Source organism: Dama dama, chromosome 22, assembly GCF_033118175.1.
Source record: "Dama dama isolate Ldn47 chromosome 22, ASM3311817v1, whole genome shotgun sequence".
NCBI classification, from domain to species: domain Eukaryota; kingdom Metazoa; phylum Chordata; class Mammalia; order Artiodactyla; family Cervidae; genus Dama; species Dama dama.
Window position 1 is genome coordinate 50,404,706 of NC_083702.1, and position 17,398 is coordinate 50,422,103.

General features: G+C 37.0%; 1 protein-coding gene across 2 annotated transcripts in view; it reads right to left on the reverse strand.

Annotated features, from left to right (window-relative positions):
* Positions 1–14,270, reverse strand: part of WASHC4 (WASH complex subunit 4) — a 52,652-nt gene extending 38,382 nt beyond the window's left edge. For both annotated transcript variants that reach the window (XM_061125456.1, XM_061125455.1), the window contains exons 1-12: positions 14,139–14,270; positions 11,171–11,310; positions 10,223–10,276; positions 10,060–10,125; positions 9,238–9,283; positions 8,705–8,772; positions 5,442–5,524; positions 3,916–3,958; positions 3,164–3,267; positions 2,466–2,586; positions 712–835; positions 485–612 (exon numbers count right to left, since the gene is read on the reverse strand). In XM_061125456.1, the coding sequence (XP_060981439.1) occupies positions 485–612; positions 712–835; positions 2,466–2,586; positions 3,164–3,267; positions 3,916–3,958; positions 5,442–5,524; positions 8,705–8,772; positions 9,238–9,283; positions 10,060–10,125; positions 10,223–10,276; positions 11,171–11,310; positions 14,139–14,199 (1,038 nt within the window). In that variant the 5' untranslated portion in view covers positions 14,200–14,270. The remainder of the gene's footprint in view (positions 1–484; positions 613–711; positions 836–2,465; positions 2,587–3,163; positions 3,268–3,915; positions 3,959–5,441; positions 5,525–8,704; positions 8,773–9,237; positions 9,284–10,059; positions 10,126–10,222; positions 10,277–11,170; positions 11,311–14,138) is intronic.
* Between the last annotated feature and the right edge of the window lie 3,128 nt (positions 14,271–17,398).

The following is a 17,398-nucleotide window of genomic DNA, read 5'->3' on the forward strand; positions in this document are numbered from 1 at the left end:
GCAAAATACATATCCAAGATGGCTTGGTTCTCATGGTCACTATACTTGATTCTACACAATATTTAAATTTTCAACTTTGAAATCAGGCATCACACCACGGAAACAGCAAAGACAGAAAAAAAAATTATTTCATATTTTTCCTACTTCAGTAATGGGAATGAATGACAAAAAGAAGGAAAAGAAAGAGAAGAGAAAAAAGTAGTAATAGTAATAGGAAGTTAATGCATAGGGAAAGATCCGGAAAAGCACCTACTAATCTGTGTTTATATGATGTGGAATTACGGGGTATTTTCATGAACAACGTTACTCATTTCTGGACAGCTTAGTTTTTTAAATGAATATTATGCTATTAGTTTTGTAACTATTATTACAAAATTATCATTTTTTGTAAGCAGGAATAAAACACATTTTAAAATATCTAGTTTTATCCAAAATCTTTCCCATCTATTCAAATTGAAAAAAAACAGAAGTTACAAATTCTTACCTTCTTACAAATGTCCAATAAAGACTTGTAAAACTTTTTATCAACGGTTCGAAAAATTTGAAAGTGCAATACAAAGAGTCCACAAACTCCCACATACTTGTCTCTCTGATCAATTTCAGAAGGTTCGCCTTATAAAACAACATCATGAGAGAAAAACAGTGTACTTAAAGTTCTCCTTTAAAGGAAATGAAAACCTTACAAAAACCAAAAAATGCATTTTACATTACCAAGTCTGGCTTCTACATTTGCAAAAATTGAGCGAATACTATGTGCAAATTCTTCAGCAAAAGTGCTATTTTTTGACACAGATACTCCTCCATTGAGAGAATCAAACTGCTGTTCTATACAGGCCTACAAAGAAAACATTTAGAGAAATTTAGACTCTCATAAGTTATTATGACTTAATATGCTATGAAACAGAATTAAATATAGAATGATAAAATCCTACATTCATCATTTTTAATTTTACTAACACTGAGGCTCAAGTTTTTAATCTAGTCCAATATCTAAATCTTTCTGAATGGGAAATGTATATATATTTATATATTTGAGCACCAGTTACGTGAAAGTAATAAAACTGAGCTGAAAATCTATAATCCTACATGAAGGGACACAGTGGTGCTCGGTGATGTACAGACGGTATATCTGATGAAGCATAGGAAAGCATGTTTTATTATTTTAATTTACACTTTTAAGAAGAGACTTTATTTTTTCTGGTTACAATTACTCTCCTAGCACTTTATTACATCATGTGTAGAAATGGCTCCTAGACAAAGAATCAACAAAAAAATTCTTCTAAAATTAATGGATTAGTAGTTAAATTGGTATAAACAAGAGCTGTGATCATTCTGTAAAAATTGTGACCATCTAAAATGTAAATTAAAGGTAACCTTGAAACAGATTTTAAATGGAATATACATTTGACCCTTGAACAAGTGGGAGTTAGATCACATATAACTTATTGCTAGCCCTCTGTATCCACAGTTCCTCTCCACACTTGGAGTCAACCAACCATGGACTATGTAATACTAGAGCGTTTACTACTGAAAACTATCCACATACAAGTGGACCCATGCAGTTCAAACCCATGCTGTTCAAGGGTGTACTGTAATGCAACTTCTGGTGAACACTACCAAAGCAGTGTCATCTCACAGAACTTCCTGTGATGATGGAAATGTTTTATATATGCGCTGACTGGTATGACTGTTGGCCTCAGCTGACTTTTCCCCCCGTTTTACTGAGATACCACCAGTATGTAACATATGTTAAGTTTACAGTGTGAGGGCTTCCCTGTGGTTCAGCAACAAAGAATCTGCCTGCCAATGCAGCAGATGTGAGTTTGATCCCAGAGTCGGGAAGATCCCCTGGAGAAGGAAACGGCAACCCACTCCAGTATTCTCGCCTGGAGAATCCCATGGACAGAGGAGACTGGAGGGCTACAGTCCATGGGGTTGCAGAGTCAGACACGACCGAGCACACACAAGTGTGAAATCTATAATACATGTGGCTGTTAGGCATTTGAAATGCTGCTAGTATGGCAGAGGGTGATTTATTTTAATTTAAATTTAAATAGCCACATGCGGTTAGAAGCTACCTGAATTGTATAGATCCAAATTATATTCCCCGGGTAGGAAGAAATAAAACAGACTTTTAAGAGGCTGTTTCACAAACCTAAAATCTAGAGATTAACAACAAAAAAACACTTGACACAACTGTTTATATACTAATCCTCCAACAGTTCTATCCTTTTACATAATTAAAAAAAAAAACTTTATCCCAAGTACAACCAGTATACTATTAATTTCATTAGCTACTAGATACTGACATAATTATACCTTACAACATAATCAATGTTTCAAGCTTAAGCACTTTTAAAGAAAAATACAGTCACAACAATAGGTTATCAAAGTGCCCCACTATAATTCTGAGCTGGGTCTACTAATAGAAGCTCATTTATTACAGTCTGATACAGCTCTCATACCTGAAATATCATTCCATCAAGTAACTGCCCTTCTAGTTTCAGCAAGAACTTTTCAAATGGCTTTAGCTTTTCCTCCTGAATTCCAAACTTCGAAGGATTGTGATGGACAGATTTCAGTAACCTTGTAGAAAAGTAAGAGAAAGACCTTCAATTTGCCAATAAATTCTTATATTAAAAATATCCCCCAAAATCAAAGTCCTATATTTGTCATTATTTATTTGGCTCTATACATTTGAAAATTTGAACAAAAATAATCCTAATATATTTAAATTTCTAATCACATACCTTTTTATATCATCTTCAATTCAGATACCTGGTATTCTCTAGATAAAAGTGAATACTTTAATAGACTGAATAAAATACCTTCACTTTAAAAAGTTTGGAGTATAAAACAAAACAAAACCAAGCTGAGAATAAATAACTGTTACTTGTAGAGAACAAGGAAAATAAACCTGGGTCCTAAAATAGTCAAATTAACATTCACTATACTTTAAAAATTAGGATGCTTTATACAAGTATACCATACTCTCAAAAAGTCCATCTGTAATTAAAAGAATGGTTACTGTCTTCAAAGAATATCTGAAATAAGATCCTTCTAAATATATATCTTCAGGTCTCTTAAAGGATCTGTACTATTTATTTTTTAGTAATACATTAACTGTACAAAGAGAGTATTTTAAACATTTTGGTTGGCTCACCTTTTGTACATAGTCCAGTGGTCTTTTAACGTGATGTGATTATCAATAATTTCATCCAGAGTAAGCAAAACTGTTAGCAGCTCTCCCAAGTGCTCATACATAGTCTGTCAAAAAACCTTTAATGATTATCATTTAATCACTAGTTAGAAGTTAAGCTTCATGTGGATTTTAAAGTTAAACACACTTGGGATAATTACTAACTTAAAGCAGTGGGTAAGTAAAGCTACAGATGAAACTACTAATCCTCAAGATGGAACAGTCATCCTAAAATTGGAAAACCCTTCACCCAAATTTCATCCTTAATCACAATACTGTAGATTCTCTCAGACCACTTAGAGCAGGGGTCCCCAACCTTCAGGATCTAGTGCCTGATGATCGGAGACGGGGCTGATTTAATAATAATAAAGTGCACAGTAAACGTAATGTGCTTGGATCATCCCAAAACCATCCCCTCAGCCCCCTTCCCCCACCCCTGTGGTCTGTTGAAAACTGTCTTCCAAAAAAGTGGGTCCCTAGTGCCAAAAAGGTTGGGGACCACTAACTTCGAGAGTCTGCACTGGGCCAATACTAGGAAGAGTTACACTGACAGTGGGTCAATAACGCCTCATCAAGTTCACAGATGAGAGAACAAATGCAAAAGAAAGAAAGAAATCCTTTAAGAGTCTTGCAATAAGTGTAGCACTCCCCAATCATATAAATGCCAAAGTAAAATATACTAAAAATTATTGTTTTACAAGTTAAATTACTTTTACCTGAAAATGAACTCCAGTTGTTTCTATAATTTTGGGTGCAATCCTGTAATAAAATAACATCCAAGTTTAAAAGAAAACCTCGTTTTTTGGTCACAGTTCATGTTTATTTTAAGGAAAATGTCTCTTGGAATTTAAAAATGTATTTACTTGTATTTAGGCTTTAGTCACTAAAATTTATGCAACCAAGTTTACTTTCACAGTCCACTCCCAAGAAGAGAACTAACCTATACCCAACTTGGTATACGTCAACATGTGGCCCATCTAGCTTGGGATGAAGCAGACAAATAACGAAACTGATATTCATTTATTTCTAAACTATTAGAATTTCTCAATTTTCAACTAGAATCTTTAATATCCTACCCAAACTGGCATTTGGAAACTAGTCCTCTCTTCAGTTGGATTTATTTCTAGAGTTTTCACTCCTACTGAGGAAACAATGCATATAAATGGGATTATACCAAAGTCAAAGCCCCAGGATAATTCAATTTTACTTCCCAGAGAGTCAACCTACTCAACAATAAATAAATTAATACTTAATATACTAAAGCACATATATTCAGCACGATAGAATACTTTAAAAATTAAACACAAAATTCAAATAACCTTCGTCTTTCTAGGACCGGGGCGTGGTAGAGAAGGGTCTCTTTGAACCACACACCAGGTTCTATAGCGGTTGGGGTAGCTATGCTCTCATACCCTTCTGCCACGAGGAGAACTTTAGTGAGAACACAGAACATAAAATAAGTATCTTACAGAGCAGAAAAACACGAGGCTGAGAAACAACACACTCTTCCACTTTATAAAGAGAGTTAAGACGCAGCATGGCAGAGGCGGAACAATGAATGGACTGGTGACCAAAAGGACCAGACTGAAATGGCTATGGAATCCTGGCAAATCCTTCCTTTGGGCCTCAGTTATCTCTTTTCTCACAACTGAGAACCCCTAATCATACATCTAAACAAAGTGATTAAGATTGTAATTGAGTGGGAAAAATTAAGTATAAAGTTTTAATCAAATGCCAGATATTACTCTGTGGTGGTTAGGAATACTAACTATGACAATTTGATCATTTTTCTTGATTTAGGGCAATGATATCCAAACTTGGAAGATCATTAGAAGTACAGAATATCTAGTCCCCTTTCCCTAAGATTCAATAGTTTAGGTGTTACATGATTCTAATGAGCCAAGAAAACTTCACTTCAAAAGCAATAAGTAAAGAGAACTCAGTACATTCTATATTAGCCCTTTTCTCTACAATTAAATTTAAGATTATCCTGTCAACATTCTCAGACAGATAATGGGTTCCTGCACCAGGGTATAAACTGTCTTACTAACCTCTGCATTACACACAACAAGGAGTGTTTTAAAACATCATGAGTGTTCAAAGAAAGCTGAATAAGTGAATGAAGGAATGAGTGAATAAGTGAGTAAACACACAAAAAAGCTTTTAGATATTTAGCTAGTTTAAGAAAAAACATTCCCTGCATTTCTATCAAAAATGCAAAATGATTTTTAAAATCCATTACTTGTTACTGATATAGAGGGCAGCCAACTGATGGACTACATTCATCACCACTTCATAGCACCTCGTAACAAAACAAGACAGTTCCTGAAATGACAAGTTGAATATATGTTACAAGTTGAGTAAATGTCATCATTTCTGACTGAGTTTTATGTTAACAATGCTAAACATAAACAATAGTGTTTTCCAGTAAAAATCTCCAGTTAATCTGCAATAAGACAACTGCAAGCATCCTTCAAGCAATCAGTTCTTCACTCACCTCCCACAGTCATTTCTAACTCTTTGCCTTCATAGCATTTCATTCATTCTTGTATTTTAAGTCTTGCTTTCCCTGCTCATATAATTCCTAAGTGACAGAGACTGTCTTACTCCTTCTTTGAATAGCCACTGCCCAGTATGGTGACTAATCTTCAACTGCTTTTCAATTTCTGCCTATTAAATAAACATCTGAATGAATGAAGCTCAAAAGCTGCCAGTTTAGAAAGGGAAGGGAAAGGGTCTTCAGAAATCACTCTGAAATAACTTCCAATGTTTATAACCTTTAACCCTACCTATTAACAGGCTTGGCACACATTAAGTGAAATATAGATTATCCCAGGAATGTGTTTGTCATTAACTAACTCACACCTATCCTAAAGTATTTAGAATCTAATTAAATTTATGGCTATTCTAAAAATAAGCTCTCTTTGGGCAGAATTTGTCCGTTCTGTGCACTGCTGTATCCCAGGCAGCAATGACAGTTTCTAACATATGCCAGGCTCCCAGAACATTTGTTGACTGATTGTTGACTGTATAAAATGAAATTATATGCAGCTGTGAGAGCCACAATTTTTTTTTTTGAGAGCCACAATTTAAATTTTTAAAAGTGAAAATAATGCATTTCAATTTTATTTAAACAGCTCCAGTTATATATCTCTTATTAAACTTCTATAAATCTAATAAAAGCAAAGCAGACTAGAAAATGCAGGACAAACAGCACAAAGCAAAAGGCAGATAATAGACTATCTATAAAAGACAGAAAAAGAACCAATTAAAACACAGAAATTTTCAAACTATATGAAAAAGCAAAATCCAAACAGACCCAGTTTTAGAGAAACACAACTGAAACATAATGACACTGAAAGGTTGAAAGAATAAAAAAGAATTTAAAAAAAGAGAAAATGCTAACTAAAGTAGAGCTGGGGCAGTGATAGTAATATCAAATAGATTTTTATTAGCATTAGTATAGCTAATTAATATATATGTAATTATATATTATATACATAATTATTATCACAGTTTAAGAAGGTCATCACACAATAAACAATTCGATTTACTGGGAATTATTAACAATTCTAAACTCATCAGCACCAAATAAAACGTCATCAAAATAAATGCAAAATTTGACAAAACCAGATGGAGAAACTGACACCCTCATGTCAACCCTGCAAATCAACATTTCCTCAGACCCCAGCCCAGCAGGCTTCCTGTTAGGTTCCGTCAACAGGTGGCACTAAAAGGAGACTTAAGGCAGGCAAGGGACATCCTTTCCATTTCTTGCTGTTTTTATCAAGATAATCCAGGCAGGAGCAGTTCAACCCAGCAATGACAACTTGCCCCAGGCTCCAGCGTCTCTCAGCACTACAGAAGCAATATTCAATTTTAAACTCTACCAGCAACAGCCAGGCTGCACTGATTCCTCAGAGCAGTGACAGTACTAGTCCCCTGGAGCCCCTCCTCCGAGCTCTGAGAGTCTAACAACCTGAATCTTGCTCCTTTTTCACCCTAGATGTAGAGGGGATGTGTCCTCTGGCTTACCTGCTTTTGCTCTCAGCCCTCCAATTCTTACGTAACCAATTCTCTATATTTAATATAAATTCTTTTTTAATTGAATACAGTTGATTTACAATATTGTATCAGTTTAGGTGTACAGCAAAGTGATTCAACAATATTTTTTTCTCAGATTAGTTTCCATTATAGGTCAATAAAAAAAATTGAGTACAGTTCCCGGTGCTATGTGGTGAATCACTGCTGTTTACCTATTTTGCATATAGTATAGTAGTGTGTACCTGTTAATCCCATACTAATTTATCCCTCTCCCCACCTTTCCCCTATGGTGACCGTAAGTTTGTTTTCTATACCTGTGAGTCTGTTTCAGTTTTGTAAACAAGTTACTTGTATTATTTTTAGATCCCACACATAAGCAATATATTTGTCTTTCTCTACCTTCACTTATGGTATGATAACCTCTAGGTCTAGCCATGTTGCTACAAATGACATTACTTCTCTGTGACTGAGTAATATTCCACTGTGTATGTATATACCACATCTTCTCTATCCATTCATCTGTCGACAGGCACTTAGGTTGCGTCCATGTCTCTGCTACTATAAACTGTTGTATTATTGGGGTGCATGTTGACTTTTCAAATTAAGAGTTTTCATCTTTTCAGAATATATGCCCAAGAGTGGTATTGCTGGACCAAATGGTAGCTCTTTATAAATCTCCCCTTTTGAAATACCCTGTGTGATACTTGCTTTTGGACTGAACCCTGACTGACACATACCATCATAAAGGACAACTGCAACAAAATGCTCTCAATAAGGTGAGAAGACCAAAACAAAGCAGTAAAGATATAAAGGATTTGAACCTATTAGCATGCTTGATTCAATGAAATGTATCAAATCTTATATCCAACAGTCAGAAGTAAGTGGGATTATGGCTACCATTTCCTCATTTCCAGTTTTCGCTTTTGTCATATAAGCACTGCTTTTACAATGGAGAGGGGAGAAACAGAACTAATTTCATTCTTTTGATAAACCAAAAGACCTAGAATAACTTTACACTGTAAAATAAAACTTTACAGTAATGAAAAATACATCTAAATTGAAACATCTGATTAAAAGCATCATATGCTGCTGCTTTTAAAACTTCATCCTTGTCCATATAATAGCTTAATGAGCTCCATTAACCACTTTTTCTAACATAAATGATCTTTTCCTACCAGGTACAAAGTTTAAAATTGTTTTAAGAGGCATGGTGATAAACTGTCCATAAATGAAATTATACAAAGAAATTTATTTTGATAGCTATGTCACTAAAAATGCTATGAAAATCTTTCAGGAATTACAATCTCCTTAAATATAATCCAATGCCAACGAAGTGCCTTACCCTCAGAGTACAATTTCTTAGCATTTGACATTTCAGGACTCTTTTCTGATTACATGATTTACTCAAACTTTTTTGGGAGGAAAAAAAAAAAAACTCAATAAAAAGTAAAAACCACTTACCTGTAAGAATGAAATAAATCTCCCCATTTGAATTTGACAATCACCTTCCACCATGCTGGAATCTGTAGCTTTAAAAGGCAACATGAATATTTCAAGTTTTTATCTTAAAGTAAATCAACATCAAAAAAGGAGAATAATTTTTATTCATTAGGACATCTTCTAATCTGCATAGTATGAAAAATAGAATTTTACACTAAAGAGAAAAATGAAACAATCATTAATCACACAATTAAAAGCAACCATCTGTCCCACTATTTAATGAATTCAAGGAAAATCCTCATCCATCTATTGTGCTTTATAATTTATAAAAATATTCACGAATCAATTTTATACAGAATTTGCTGCCACTTATTTACTGAGGTTTTCACCTGTTTACTAAACAAAAACATAAACCAACAAAAAATGTGACTGTTCACTGCTCAAATTAACACTTTAGGTGATCTTAACAGTCCTAGAACTGTCAGTTAACTTTCTGTTTATTTCAATCTCAATAAAGGCACCACAACATTACAATATGAAATTTTAAAACTTACCTCCTTCTCCATAAAACAAGAGACCGTTGTAAAATTTAGTTTCAGCCTGTTTAAAAAAATTAAAATAATTTTAAAGGTTGCTATTTTGTTTTTAAATTCCTAGGCTCTCTTCATTATCCCTATTTAATAACACACAGATAATTACATCAAACATACAAATGTACTTAACTTCAAAAACTGCTTATAATATAGGTAAATTCCATTTATCTTTAGAATATCAAAGATATTACTGATACTCAAAGTTATTTCTTGATTTCTTTAGCCTTTACTTTATCTGACCACTCTTTAACTGTCCAACATCCTCTCACAAGTTCATGAAAGAAAGCAACCATATAGTATGGAAAACGTAAAAAACAAAACAAAAAAAATGTAAAGAAGAAAAGATGAAGTTTACCATCTACCAGTTTCAAAGGCTCATGGGTGACGCAATGCAAAATATTAAAAATTCAAATTTTAAAAAAATCAGTTATATCCAGAAGACCCAGTGTATATGACAAGTAATACAGAAGGAATGCAGGCCCAGACTCAAACTGTTACTACCAATAAAATGTTAGATGAGTAACACCCTCTTTAAGCTTCAATTTTCTCATCCATTCCTCACGTCCCTCCCTGAGTGGTTATTACTGTTAAGAGGGTTAGCATGGTGTTTGGTAAATAGTACTTAGTGAATGGTCTCATTATTATTGCTAAAATAAATATATAGCTCATCCAATATTCATGAAATGTTTGTGCACACTTACACATATAAACACATATTTGCTTTCTTTTTCATATTTGCTTTTAAATCATGTTTTTAATCTCTTAAAGAGTACAAATAATTACCTCATATTTTAATTTCTTGATTTCACAACAAAGTGCAGCATAAACAGTGATGACTTTGTTTAGGACCTAGTTTCATGAGGAAAAATACAAAAGGAAAGAAGTAAATTATAGAAGATAATTAAAGCATTTTAAAAAATAGATTTTTAGGTTTAGGAATCTGTACCTTGTTTTCAGTCTTGATGAGTTCCAAAAGGGAAGACTGTTCATAAGGCAAAAGCTATAGAAACAAAGGAAAATAAATTCCTTTTTAATTTGAAAAAAATCATTAAAATTCTAAATACACAATTGAGACTAGCTCTATTTTACTGAAAGTTGTGTGAGACCCTGTACTCAGCACCCGGCCCACAGCAGATGGGGACTGCTAACAGGTACAGGGTTTCTTTCCAGAGTGGTGAAAATGTTCTAAAATCGACTGTGGCACAAGTCTATGGATACACTATAAACCAAAAAAATTGTATGATACATAAATTACATCTCAGGAAAGCTGCTACTAAAAAAGTCAACACTGGTGCCTTAGGACATATATGTCTAGCACATATATGTCTAGCACATAATAAATGCTCAAAAATGTTATTATTTAAGTAGTAAAAGGCTACAGTTTCAAAGATGAAACAAAATAGAACCACCTCAAAATAGAACAGAGCAGTTTATTTTATATAATTAAAAAAAAAAAAAAAAACTCCCATATTAAGAGCCCCTAAATAGCATAAAGGACCTTTTGAAAAATCATGGAAATATTCTTTATCTTGACTGGGATATGAGTTACAAGGGGATAGGTGTTTGGTAAAATTCACTGAACGGTATATTTTAAATCTACGCACTTTTCTGTATGTAAAATAGTCTCAATAAGAAAACAAAGCCTGAATATGCTATTCCAACCCTCTTCATTTTCTTGATTATGAAAGACAAAAGTCAGCTCAAAGACTCGAGTTGGTCATTCTTTAAAAAAAAAACACATGCATGGCTTAGAGAAAAGGAAATTAACTATGTTTCTCCAAGTTTTTTTTAGCTTTCTAGATCCCAAAAAATATATACACCGCATTTTTGAACACTGTTTTCAAGGCATATATATTCTGAAAATGTATACATAAATTAAAAATAAAATTCCAACCTTTAATGCTATAGGATCAAGATTGAAATCCCAAACATCTCCAATTGAGTCATCCAGTGCATCCTCAATTCTTCTCAATTGAGAGGTATACTCCTCAAGAAATTTCCCATAATTCTTAAGCTGGACTTCAGCATGAATTTCTAAATATAAATTTGAAAAGTTTGTGAGAAGTAATGAATTACAAGACATTTACTTCAAATAATCTCAAAAGTCACAGAAAAGTAGATACTAAGCATTGTTAATGTATCACCTTGGAATGTCTGGACTTCTTGAAAATAAAGTTCTAAAGTTAAATAGTAATCGAACTTTCTATCTTTTCCAAATAGAACAATAATTGTACATACAGTAGATGGTACTTTAAGAAATCATCTTAAAACCATAAAGTACTATGAAAAAGTCACTATTCCATTTACCCCATAATCTAAACAATCTGAAAATGCCTTAGACAACTCAATGTCCTAATTCTATATTTCAATTGTAAACTATTTTGTGCAAAAAACCTGATTTAGGTGCAAAAATCTGAGCTGTCATAGAAGCAAAATTTTTAACTGTAATGCTTAATTACACAGTAAGCTACGCCTAAAAATACACCTAAATATTGTTTTTGAAATGATTTTAGGTCCGCTTCATCATACTATTATTTCTGTAATGCCCCAAGTTTATATTGCTAATTTTATATTTATAATGCCCCAAGATATACTGTTCTAATTATCATAATAGAATTGGAAAAGCCAGTAAGGACACCGAGTACAGAACATTGTGTTGATATTTACAGACTTTACACATTAAGACAGGACTCTAGAGGTCACTGGAATAAACTGGACAAAAAAGTTTCCCTACTCATCAAAATTAGTGGTAAAGAAACTGTTTGTCAATGCAGGAGATGAAAGAGATGTTGGGTTTGAAAGATTCCCTGGAGGAGGGCATAGCAAACCACTCCAGTCTTCTTGCCTGGAGAAGCCCACGGACACAGGAGCCTGGTGGGCTACAGTCCATGGGGTCACAAAGAGTGGGACAGGACTGAAATGACTCAGCACCAGACATTATGTCATTACTTACTCCAAAGGGAGCAAATGCAACTCCAACTCAGATTCTCTTACTGATGTGAATTACTTTATTCAATCGCTGACTTCTTAAAAAAGTAAAACTTCCCTCTCTTCAAATTGGCAATGCAAAGCAACTATAAGTATGTTCTAATTCACTGAAGACCTAGCTTCACATTCCCCACTATTTTGCAACTAATGTTTGGAATCAGGTGGATTCATTTAATTAACTTAATGCCTGGAATCAGGTGGATCCTTGTAATTAAGGTTCCTGCTTCATTATAGCGTTAATCTAGGCAATTCTGAAAAACAATATAAATGATTCATATTCCAAAAATTAATGAAAACCAGGCCCAGAGAAGAGAGCTCTTCCCTTCCTTACAGCTTAAATTTTAAAAACTGTGTTAAGACTCTCAAAATCCCAAGTATCTAATTTTCAGTTACAAGGGAAATGACCAAAGCTGCATTTAACCAGCAAATGACTTCTTAATGACAACGCTACAAAACATGCCAATGAACTATTCATTTAGTCTGTTTGGAAATGAAAGTAGCTGGCAAGAGAAAACCTGTAATAACATTAACGTTCGTTGCTGGTAAGTTTTTAAGTTGGTAAAAGTTAAAATAAGATCTGAAATAAGAACTCTACAGTAATTCTTCAAGAATTAAATTCCAAAAACATATTAACATGCTTATCACTTCCAAGGGACTGAATTCCTTTTTTTATCAAATATTTCACAGATAGAGTAAGGAACCTCTATCCATAAAACTTCATACATGACAAGGTGCAGTTCACTTTAAGGAAGACAGACTCCTCTCCACAGGCAAGTTGAAAGATCCTGTCACTACCACCAGGATTCTTTTTTCATGCTGTGTAAGAGCTAGTAACTTATGGAAAGTTTTGTGAGAAAGTGCTAACCATCCTGAATTAAACTCACCCTTTTGACAGGCTAATAAAACCTAGTTACATCTAATGTGCCTGTCTCTGTAAAAATTAAGCAAAATTTACACCTAATTTTTAAAACCTACACCTTTTGAGAAAACTACATAAACAAATTCACAAAGCAGTTAAGGCCTAATATCTCTTATTTAAATCACCTATACAGATTCATGTTACCAAAGATAAGACACAGATTTTCAATTTGTATTCATCTTTAGTAGTTTCAATGAAATAGCTTGACCTCTAAATTTTGCTATGTGGAACTGAATTTGTTAGGTTTTGGGGGTTGGACTTCTAAATCAAAATGAGACAATCCAATTTTATGAAGTAAAATCTGCAGGAGACATGCTGTTAATTTCCAAAACCTTTCTAGGTGCGCTGGAAACCACAGGGCATCACTTTTGAAAAATACCACTAAACATAAATAAAAGACATGGAAGGTAATAAATTGACATTCACGTGTTTATTTTTCACGCGTGAGTTCTTTTTCGCTACCTTCTACAGTTCTAAGAATATGAAGGCAAAAACACTCAAAACTTCCCAAAGTTGGTTTGGGAGGAAAAAGAAGAAAAACAGGAAACCGAAACAGGAACCTGGACCTCAACCTCACCTAAAACTGCACGCTCGAAGGATCTGGCGCCAGGAGACCAGGGACCAGGCCGCCCCCGCTCCCCAAGATGCGGACCTCCCCGGGGGCGCCCCGCCCGGGGCCCCGGTTGCACCAAGTGGACACGCCGCGCCCCCCGGGCCACGGCGCGCTCCGCAGGACAGTCACAGCCCCATACGCCAAGCCCTGGCCCGGCCTGCCTCACCCACCACCCCTGGGGCTCCAGACCCCGAAAGTTAGGCTCGCGAGCGCGTCCCTCTCACACCCCAAGGCGCAGAAAGCTGCGCGCCCACCGCATCGCAAAGCCCTCCCGCAGGAGCGCTGCCTGGACGGCGGCGAGCCGATGAGCGTCCACCCGCAGCCTTACTGCCGCTCCCTTACTCTGTGAGCCGTCGTCTACGCGGTCGAACTCCCAGTCCGGGGACAGAGTCTCCACCGCCATCACCCCGGCGCCTCCCACAGTCACAGCCCAAACCAGCCTTGGCTAAGACGGCGGCCTCACCCCGGCGGCTGTAGCAGCACGTGACTTCCGGCTTCGGCCCCGCCCCCGCTCGCGAGGGCCGGCTGGGCTAGACGCCCCTGCGGGCCGCGGGGGCCGCTGGGAAACCGAGTCCTCCGCGGGGGCCGGCGGAGGCTGCCACAGCCGTGGCGGCGGTCCTTTAGAGGTCCCCGGCTTCCTACTTGGGCGTCGCAACCATCCAGTTCATTTCTCACGCCACATCTCTATACCTTCAGTTTAGCCCTGCAGTCTCCAGGTGCTTTTTAGTACTAGAAGAGTTGCTTCCTCATTGTAGTCTAAAGAGGGCAAAATTGATGGGGTGAGAGCTTAATAGGAAGGCGTGGTCCACTAGGACATCGCCGTCCCAGGCACTTGATACCAGAAGCTCGTTTAGCCAGCGACTTCCCGGTCGCCAACGTTCGAGCTCTTGCCGCTCTTGTCCTGCACTCCCTATGCGGGTTGTTCTTGAAGGGAAAAACCAAAAACGGTGTGCAAGAGGAGTTACTTTAGGAACACATTTAAGCGAGGAATTTTACTACTCTGCTTATCTTGCACTCATCAGCTCTCTTCACCTTTCGTGCTTCGTGCTCAGTCATGTCCGACTCTCTTCGACCCTATGGACCATAGCCCACCAGGGGATCTTCCTGACCCAGGGACTGAACCGGCATCTCCTGCATTGGCAGGTGGATCCTTTGACCACTGAGCCGCCTGGGAGGCCCGGGCTCCATTCATACCTCTTCTTACAAAGCCAGAGGGGAAGGAGCGCAGTTGAAGTGGCTAACTGTTGTGTTCAGTTGCGCAGTCATGTCCAACTCTTTGAGACCCCATGGACTGCAGCCCGCCAGGCCTCTCTGGCCCTCACCATCTGCTGAAGTTTGCCCATGTTCATCATGTCCGTTCCATCAGTGAGGCCATCCAGCCATCTCATTCTCTGAGCCCTCTTCTTCTGCCCTCGGTCTTTCCCTGCTTCAGGGACTGATCCAGTGAGTCAGCTCTTGGCATCAGAAGACCAAAATACGAGAGTTTCAGCTTCAGCATCAGTCATTCCAACCAGTATTCAGTGTTGATTTTCCTTAGGATTGACTGGTTTGATCTCCTTGCTGTCCAAGGAGCTATCTGTGCCTACCTGCTAACAGGCTTTTCAGTGATCGGGGACCTGTGTTACTCAGTAATGCTACATGTCTACATGTATTTGCACAACAGTGTTCATTGCTGCATGGTTTTCAGTAGATACTAGTAAAAAACCCTGTGCATGTCCATACATGGGGAGTAATTACACAAAGTTGAATATGTCTGTGCTGTGAAATACTAGATAACTGTTCAAAGACATGGAGTATATTTATAGAGACATGAGAAAGTAACAAGAGGTAGTTGCAGGAAAATGTGTTTGTGTTTACATTTGTGTTTTCATGTAAACCTGTACTGGCATATGTGCATTAAATGCATATAAAGACAAATTACTACACAGGACAGTGGTCAACTGGAAAAGAGTATGTATTGGTGCTTTCTGCTGCTGCTGCTGCTAAGTCGCTTCAGTAGTGTCCGACTCTGTGTGACCCCATAGACGGCAGCCCACCAGGCTCCGCTGTCCCTGGGATTCCAGGCAAGAACACTGGAGTGGGTTGCCATTTCCTTCTCCAATGCATGAAAGTGAAAAGTGAAAGTGAAGTCTCTCAGTCATGTCTAAATTACACAACAATGTGAATATAGTTAACACTGCTAAAATGTACATGTAAGAAGGTAAATTTCATATTATGTGCTTTTTTACTACAATTAAACATTCTCCTCCCCAAAACATTTTAAAATGTATTTTACCAGCTCTTCTAGTTGTTATCAGCAGGAGAGTTGTTCTGACAGAAGCAAGGCAGCCAGAAGCCCTGAAGGTGTATCTATTTTTGTTTTTAATAATACGTATAGTTGCTTACTCGGAGAAGGCAAAGGCACTCAGTACTCTTGCCTGGAAAATCCCATGGACAGAGGAGCCTGGTAGGCTGCAGTCCATGGGGTCGCGAAGAGTCAGACATGACTGAGTGACTTCACTTTCACTTTTCACTTTTATGCATTGGAGAAGGAAATGGCAACCCACTCCAGTGTTCTTGCCTGGAAAATCCCAGGGATGGGGTCGCACAGAGTCAGACACGACTGAAGTGACTTAGCAGCAGCAGCAGTAGCAATAGTTGCTCACTTCCCTGTTTCCATTCTTTCCCCCACTGTAATTCTTGACTTAGTAGTCAGAGTTTGATTTTTAAAGTATAATCAGTATTCTATTCCTTTGTTTTTTAAGAAAGCTGTCAATGGCTTCCAGCTGTGATTACAATAAAACGCAGCATCTATAGCAAAATCCTGTCTGCCTCACCAGCATCGTCTTCAGCCTCTTTTCTTTCCACTCCTTACAATCCAGCCGCATTGGTGGTTCAGTTCCTCCAAAATACCAAGCTCTTTTTCCACATGAAGGCTTGCACACGTACTGCATCCTCTTTTTGCCTGGAAAGTTCTACTCCCCCCTCAACTGGCTACTTTCCAGTTATCTTTCACATCTCTGATTAAATATCTCTTTCTTAGTGAGGACATCCTTGATGACTCAAGCCCAGATATGTATTCCTATTATATGAAATTCACTATGTTTCTTTCCTTTGTAACTCTTACCAAAATTTTTAATCATACATCTGGAGGGTTACTTGCTTAATCTCTATCCTTCCTCCTAGATGCTAAACATCCATGCCTTGTATCTCTGATACAGTTTAATGCCATGTACAGTGCTTGGTACACAGATTTTATATATATATATACACACACACATACATACATATATATATATGTATGTTGAAAGAATAAATAATCTTTATTTTTTCAATTTCTCTATAATATTCATTTTGGGGGACTTCCCTGGTGCCTCAGTGATAAAGAACCTACCTGCTAATGATGCAGGAGACACAGGTTTGATCCCTGATTGGAAAGATCCCCTGAAGAAGGAAATGGCAAACCACTCTGGTATTCTTACCTGAGAAATCCCAAGGACAAAGGAGCCTGGCAGGCTACAACCCCTGGGTTGCAAAGAATTGGACTTAATTTAGCAACTGAGCATACACCCATAATATTCATTTTACAAGAAAATTATTTACTCTTAGTTTGTCAGTAGGTG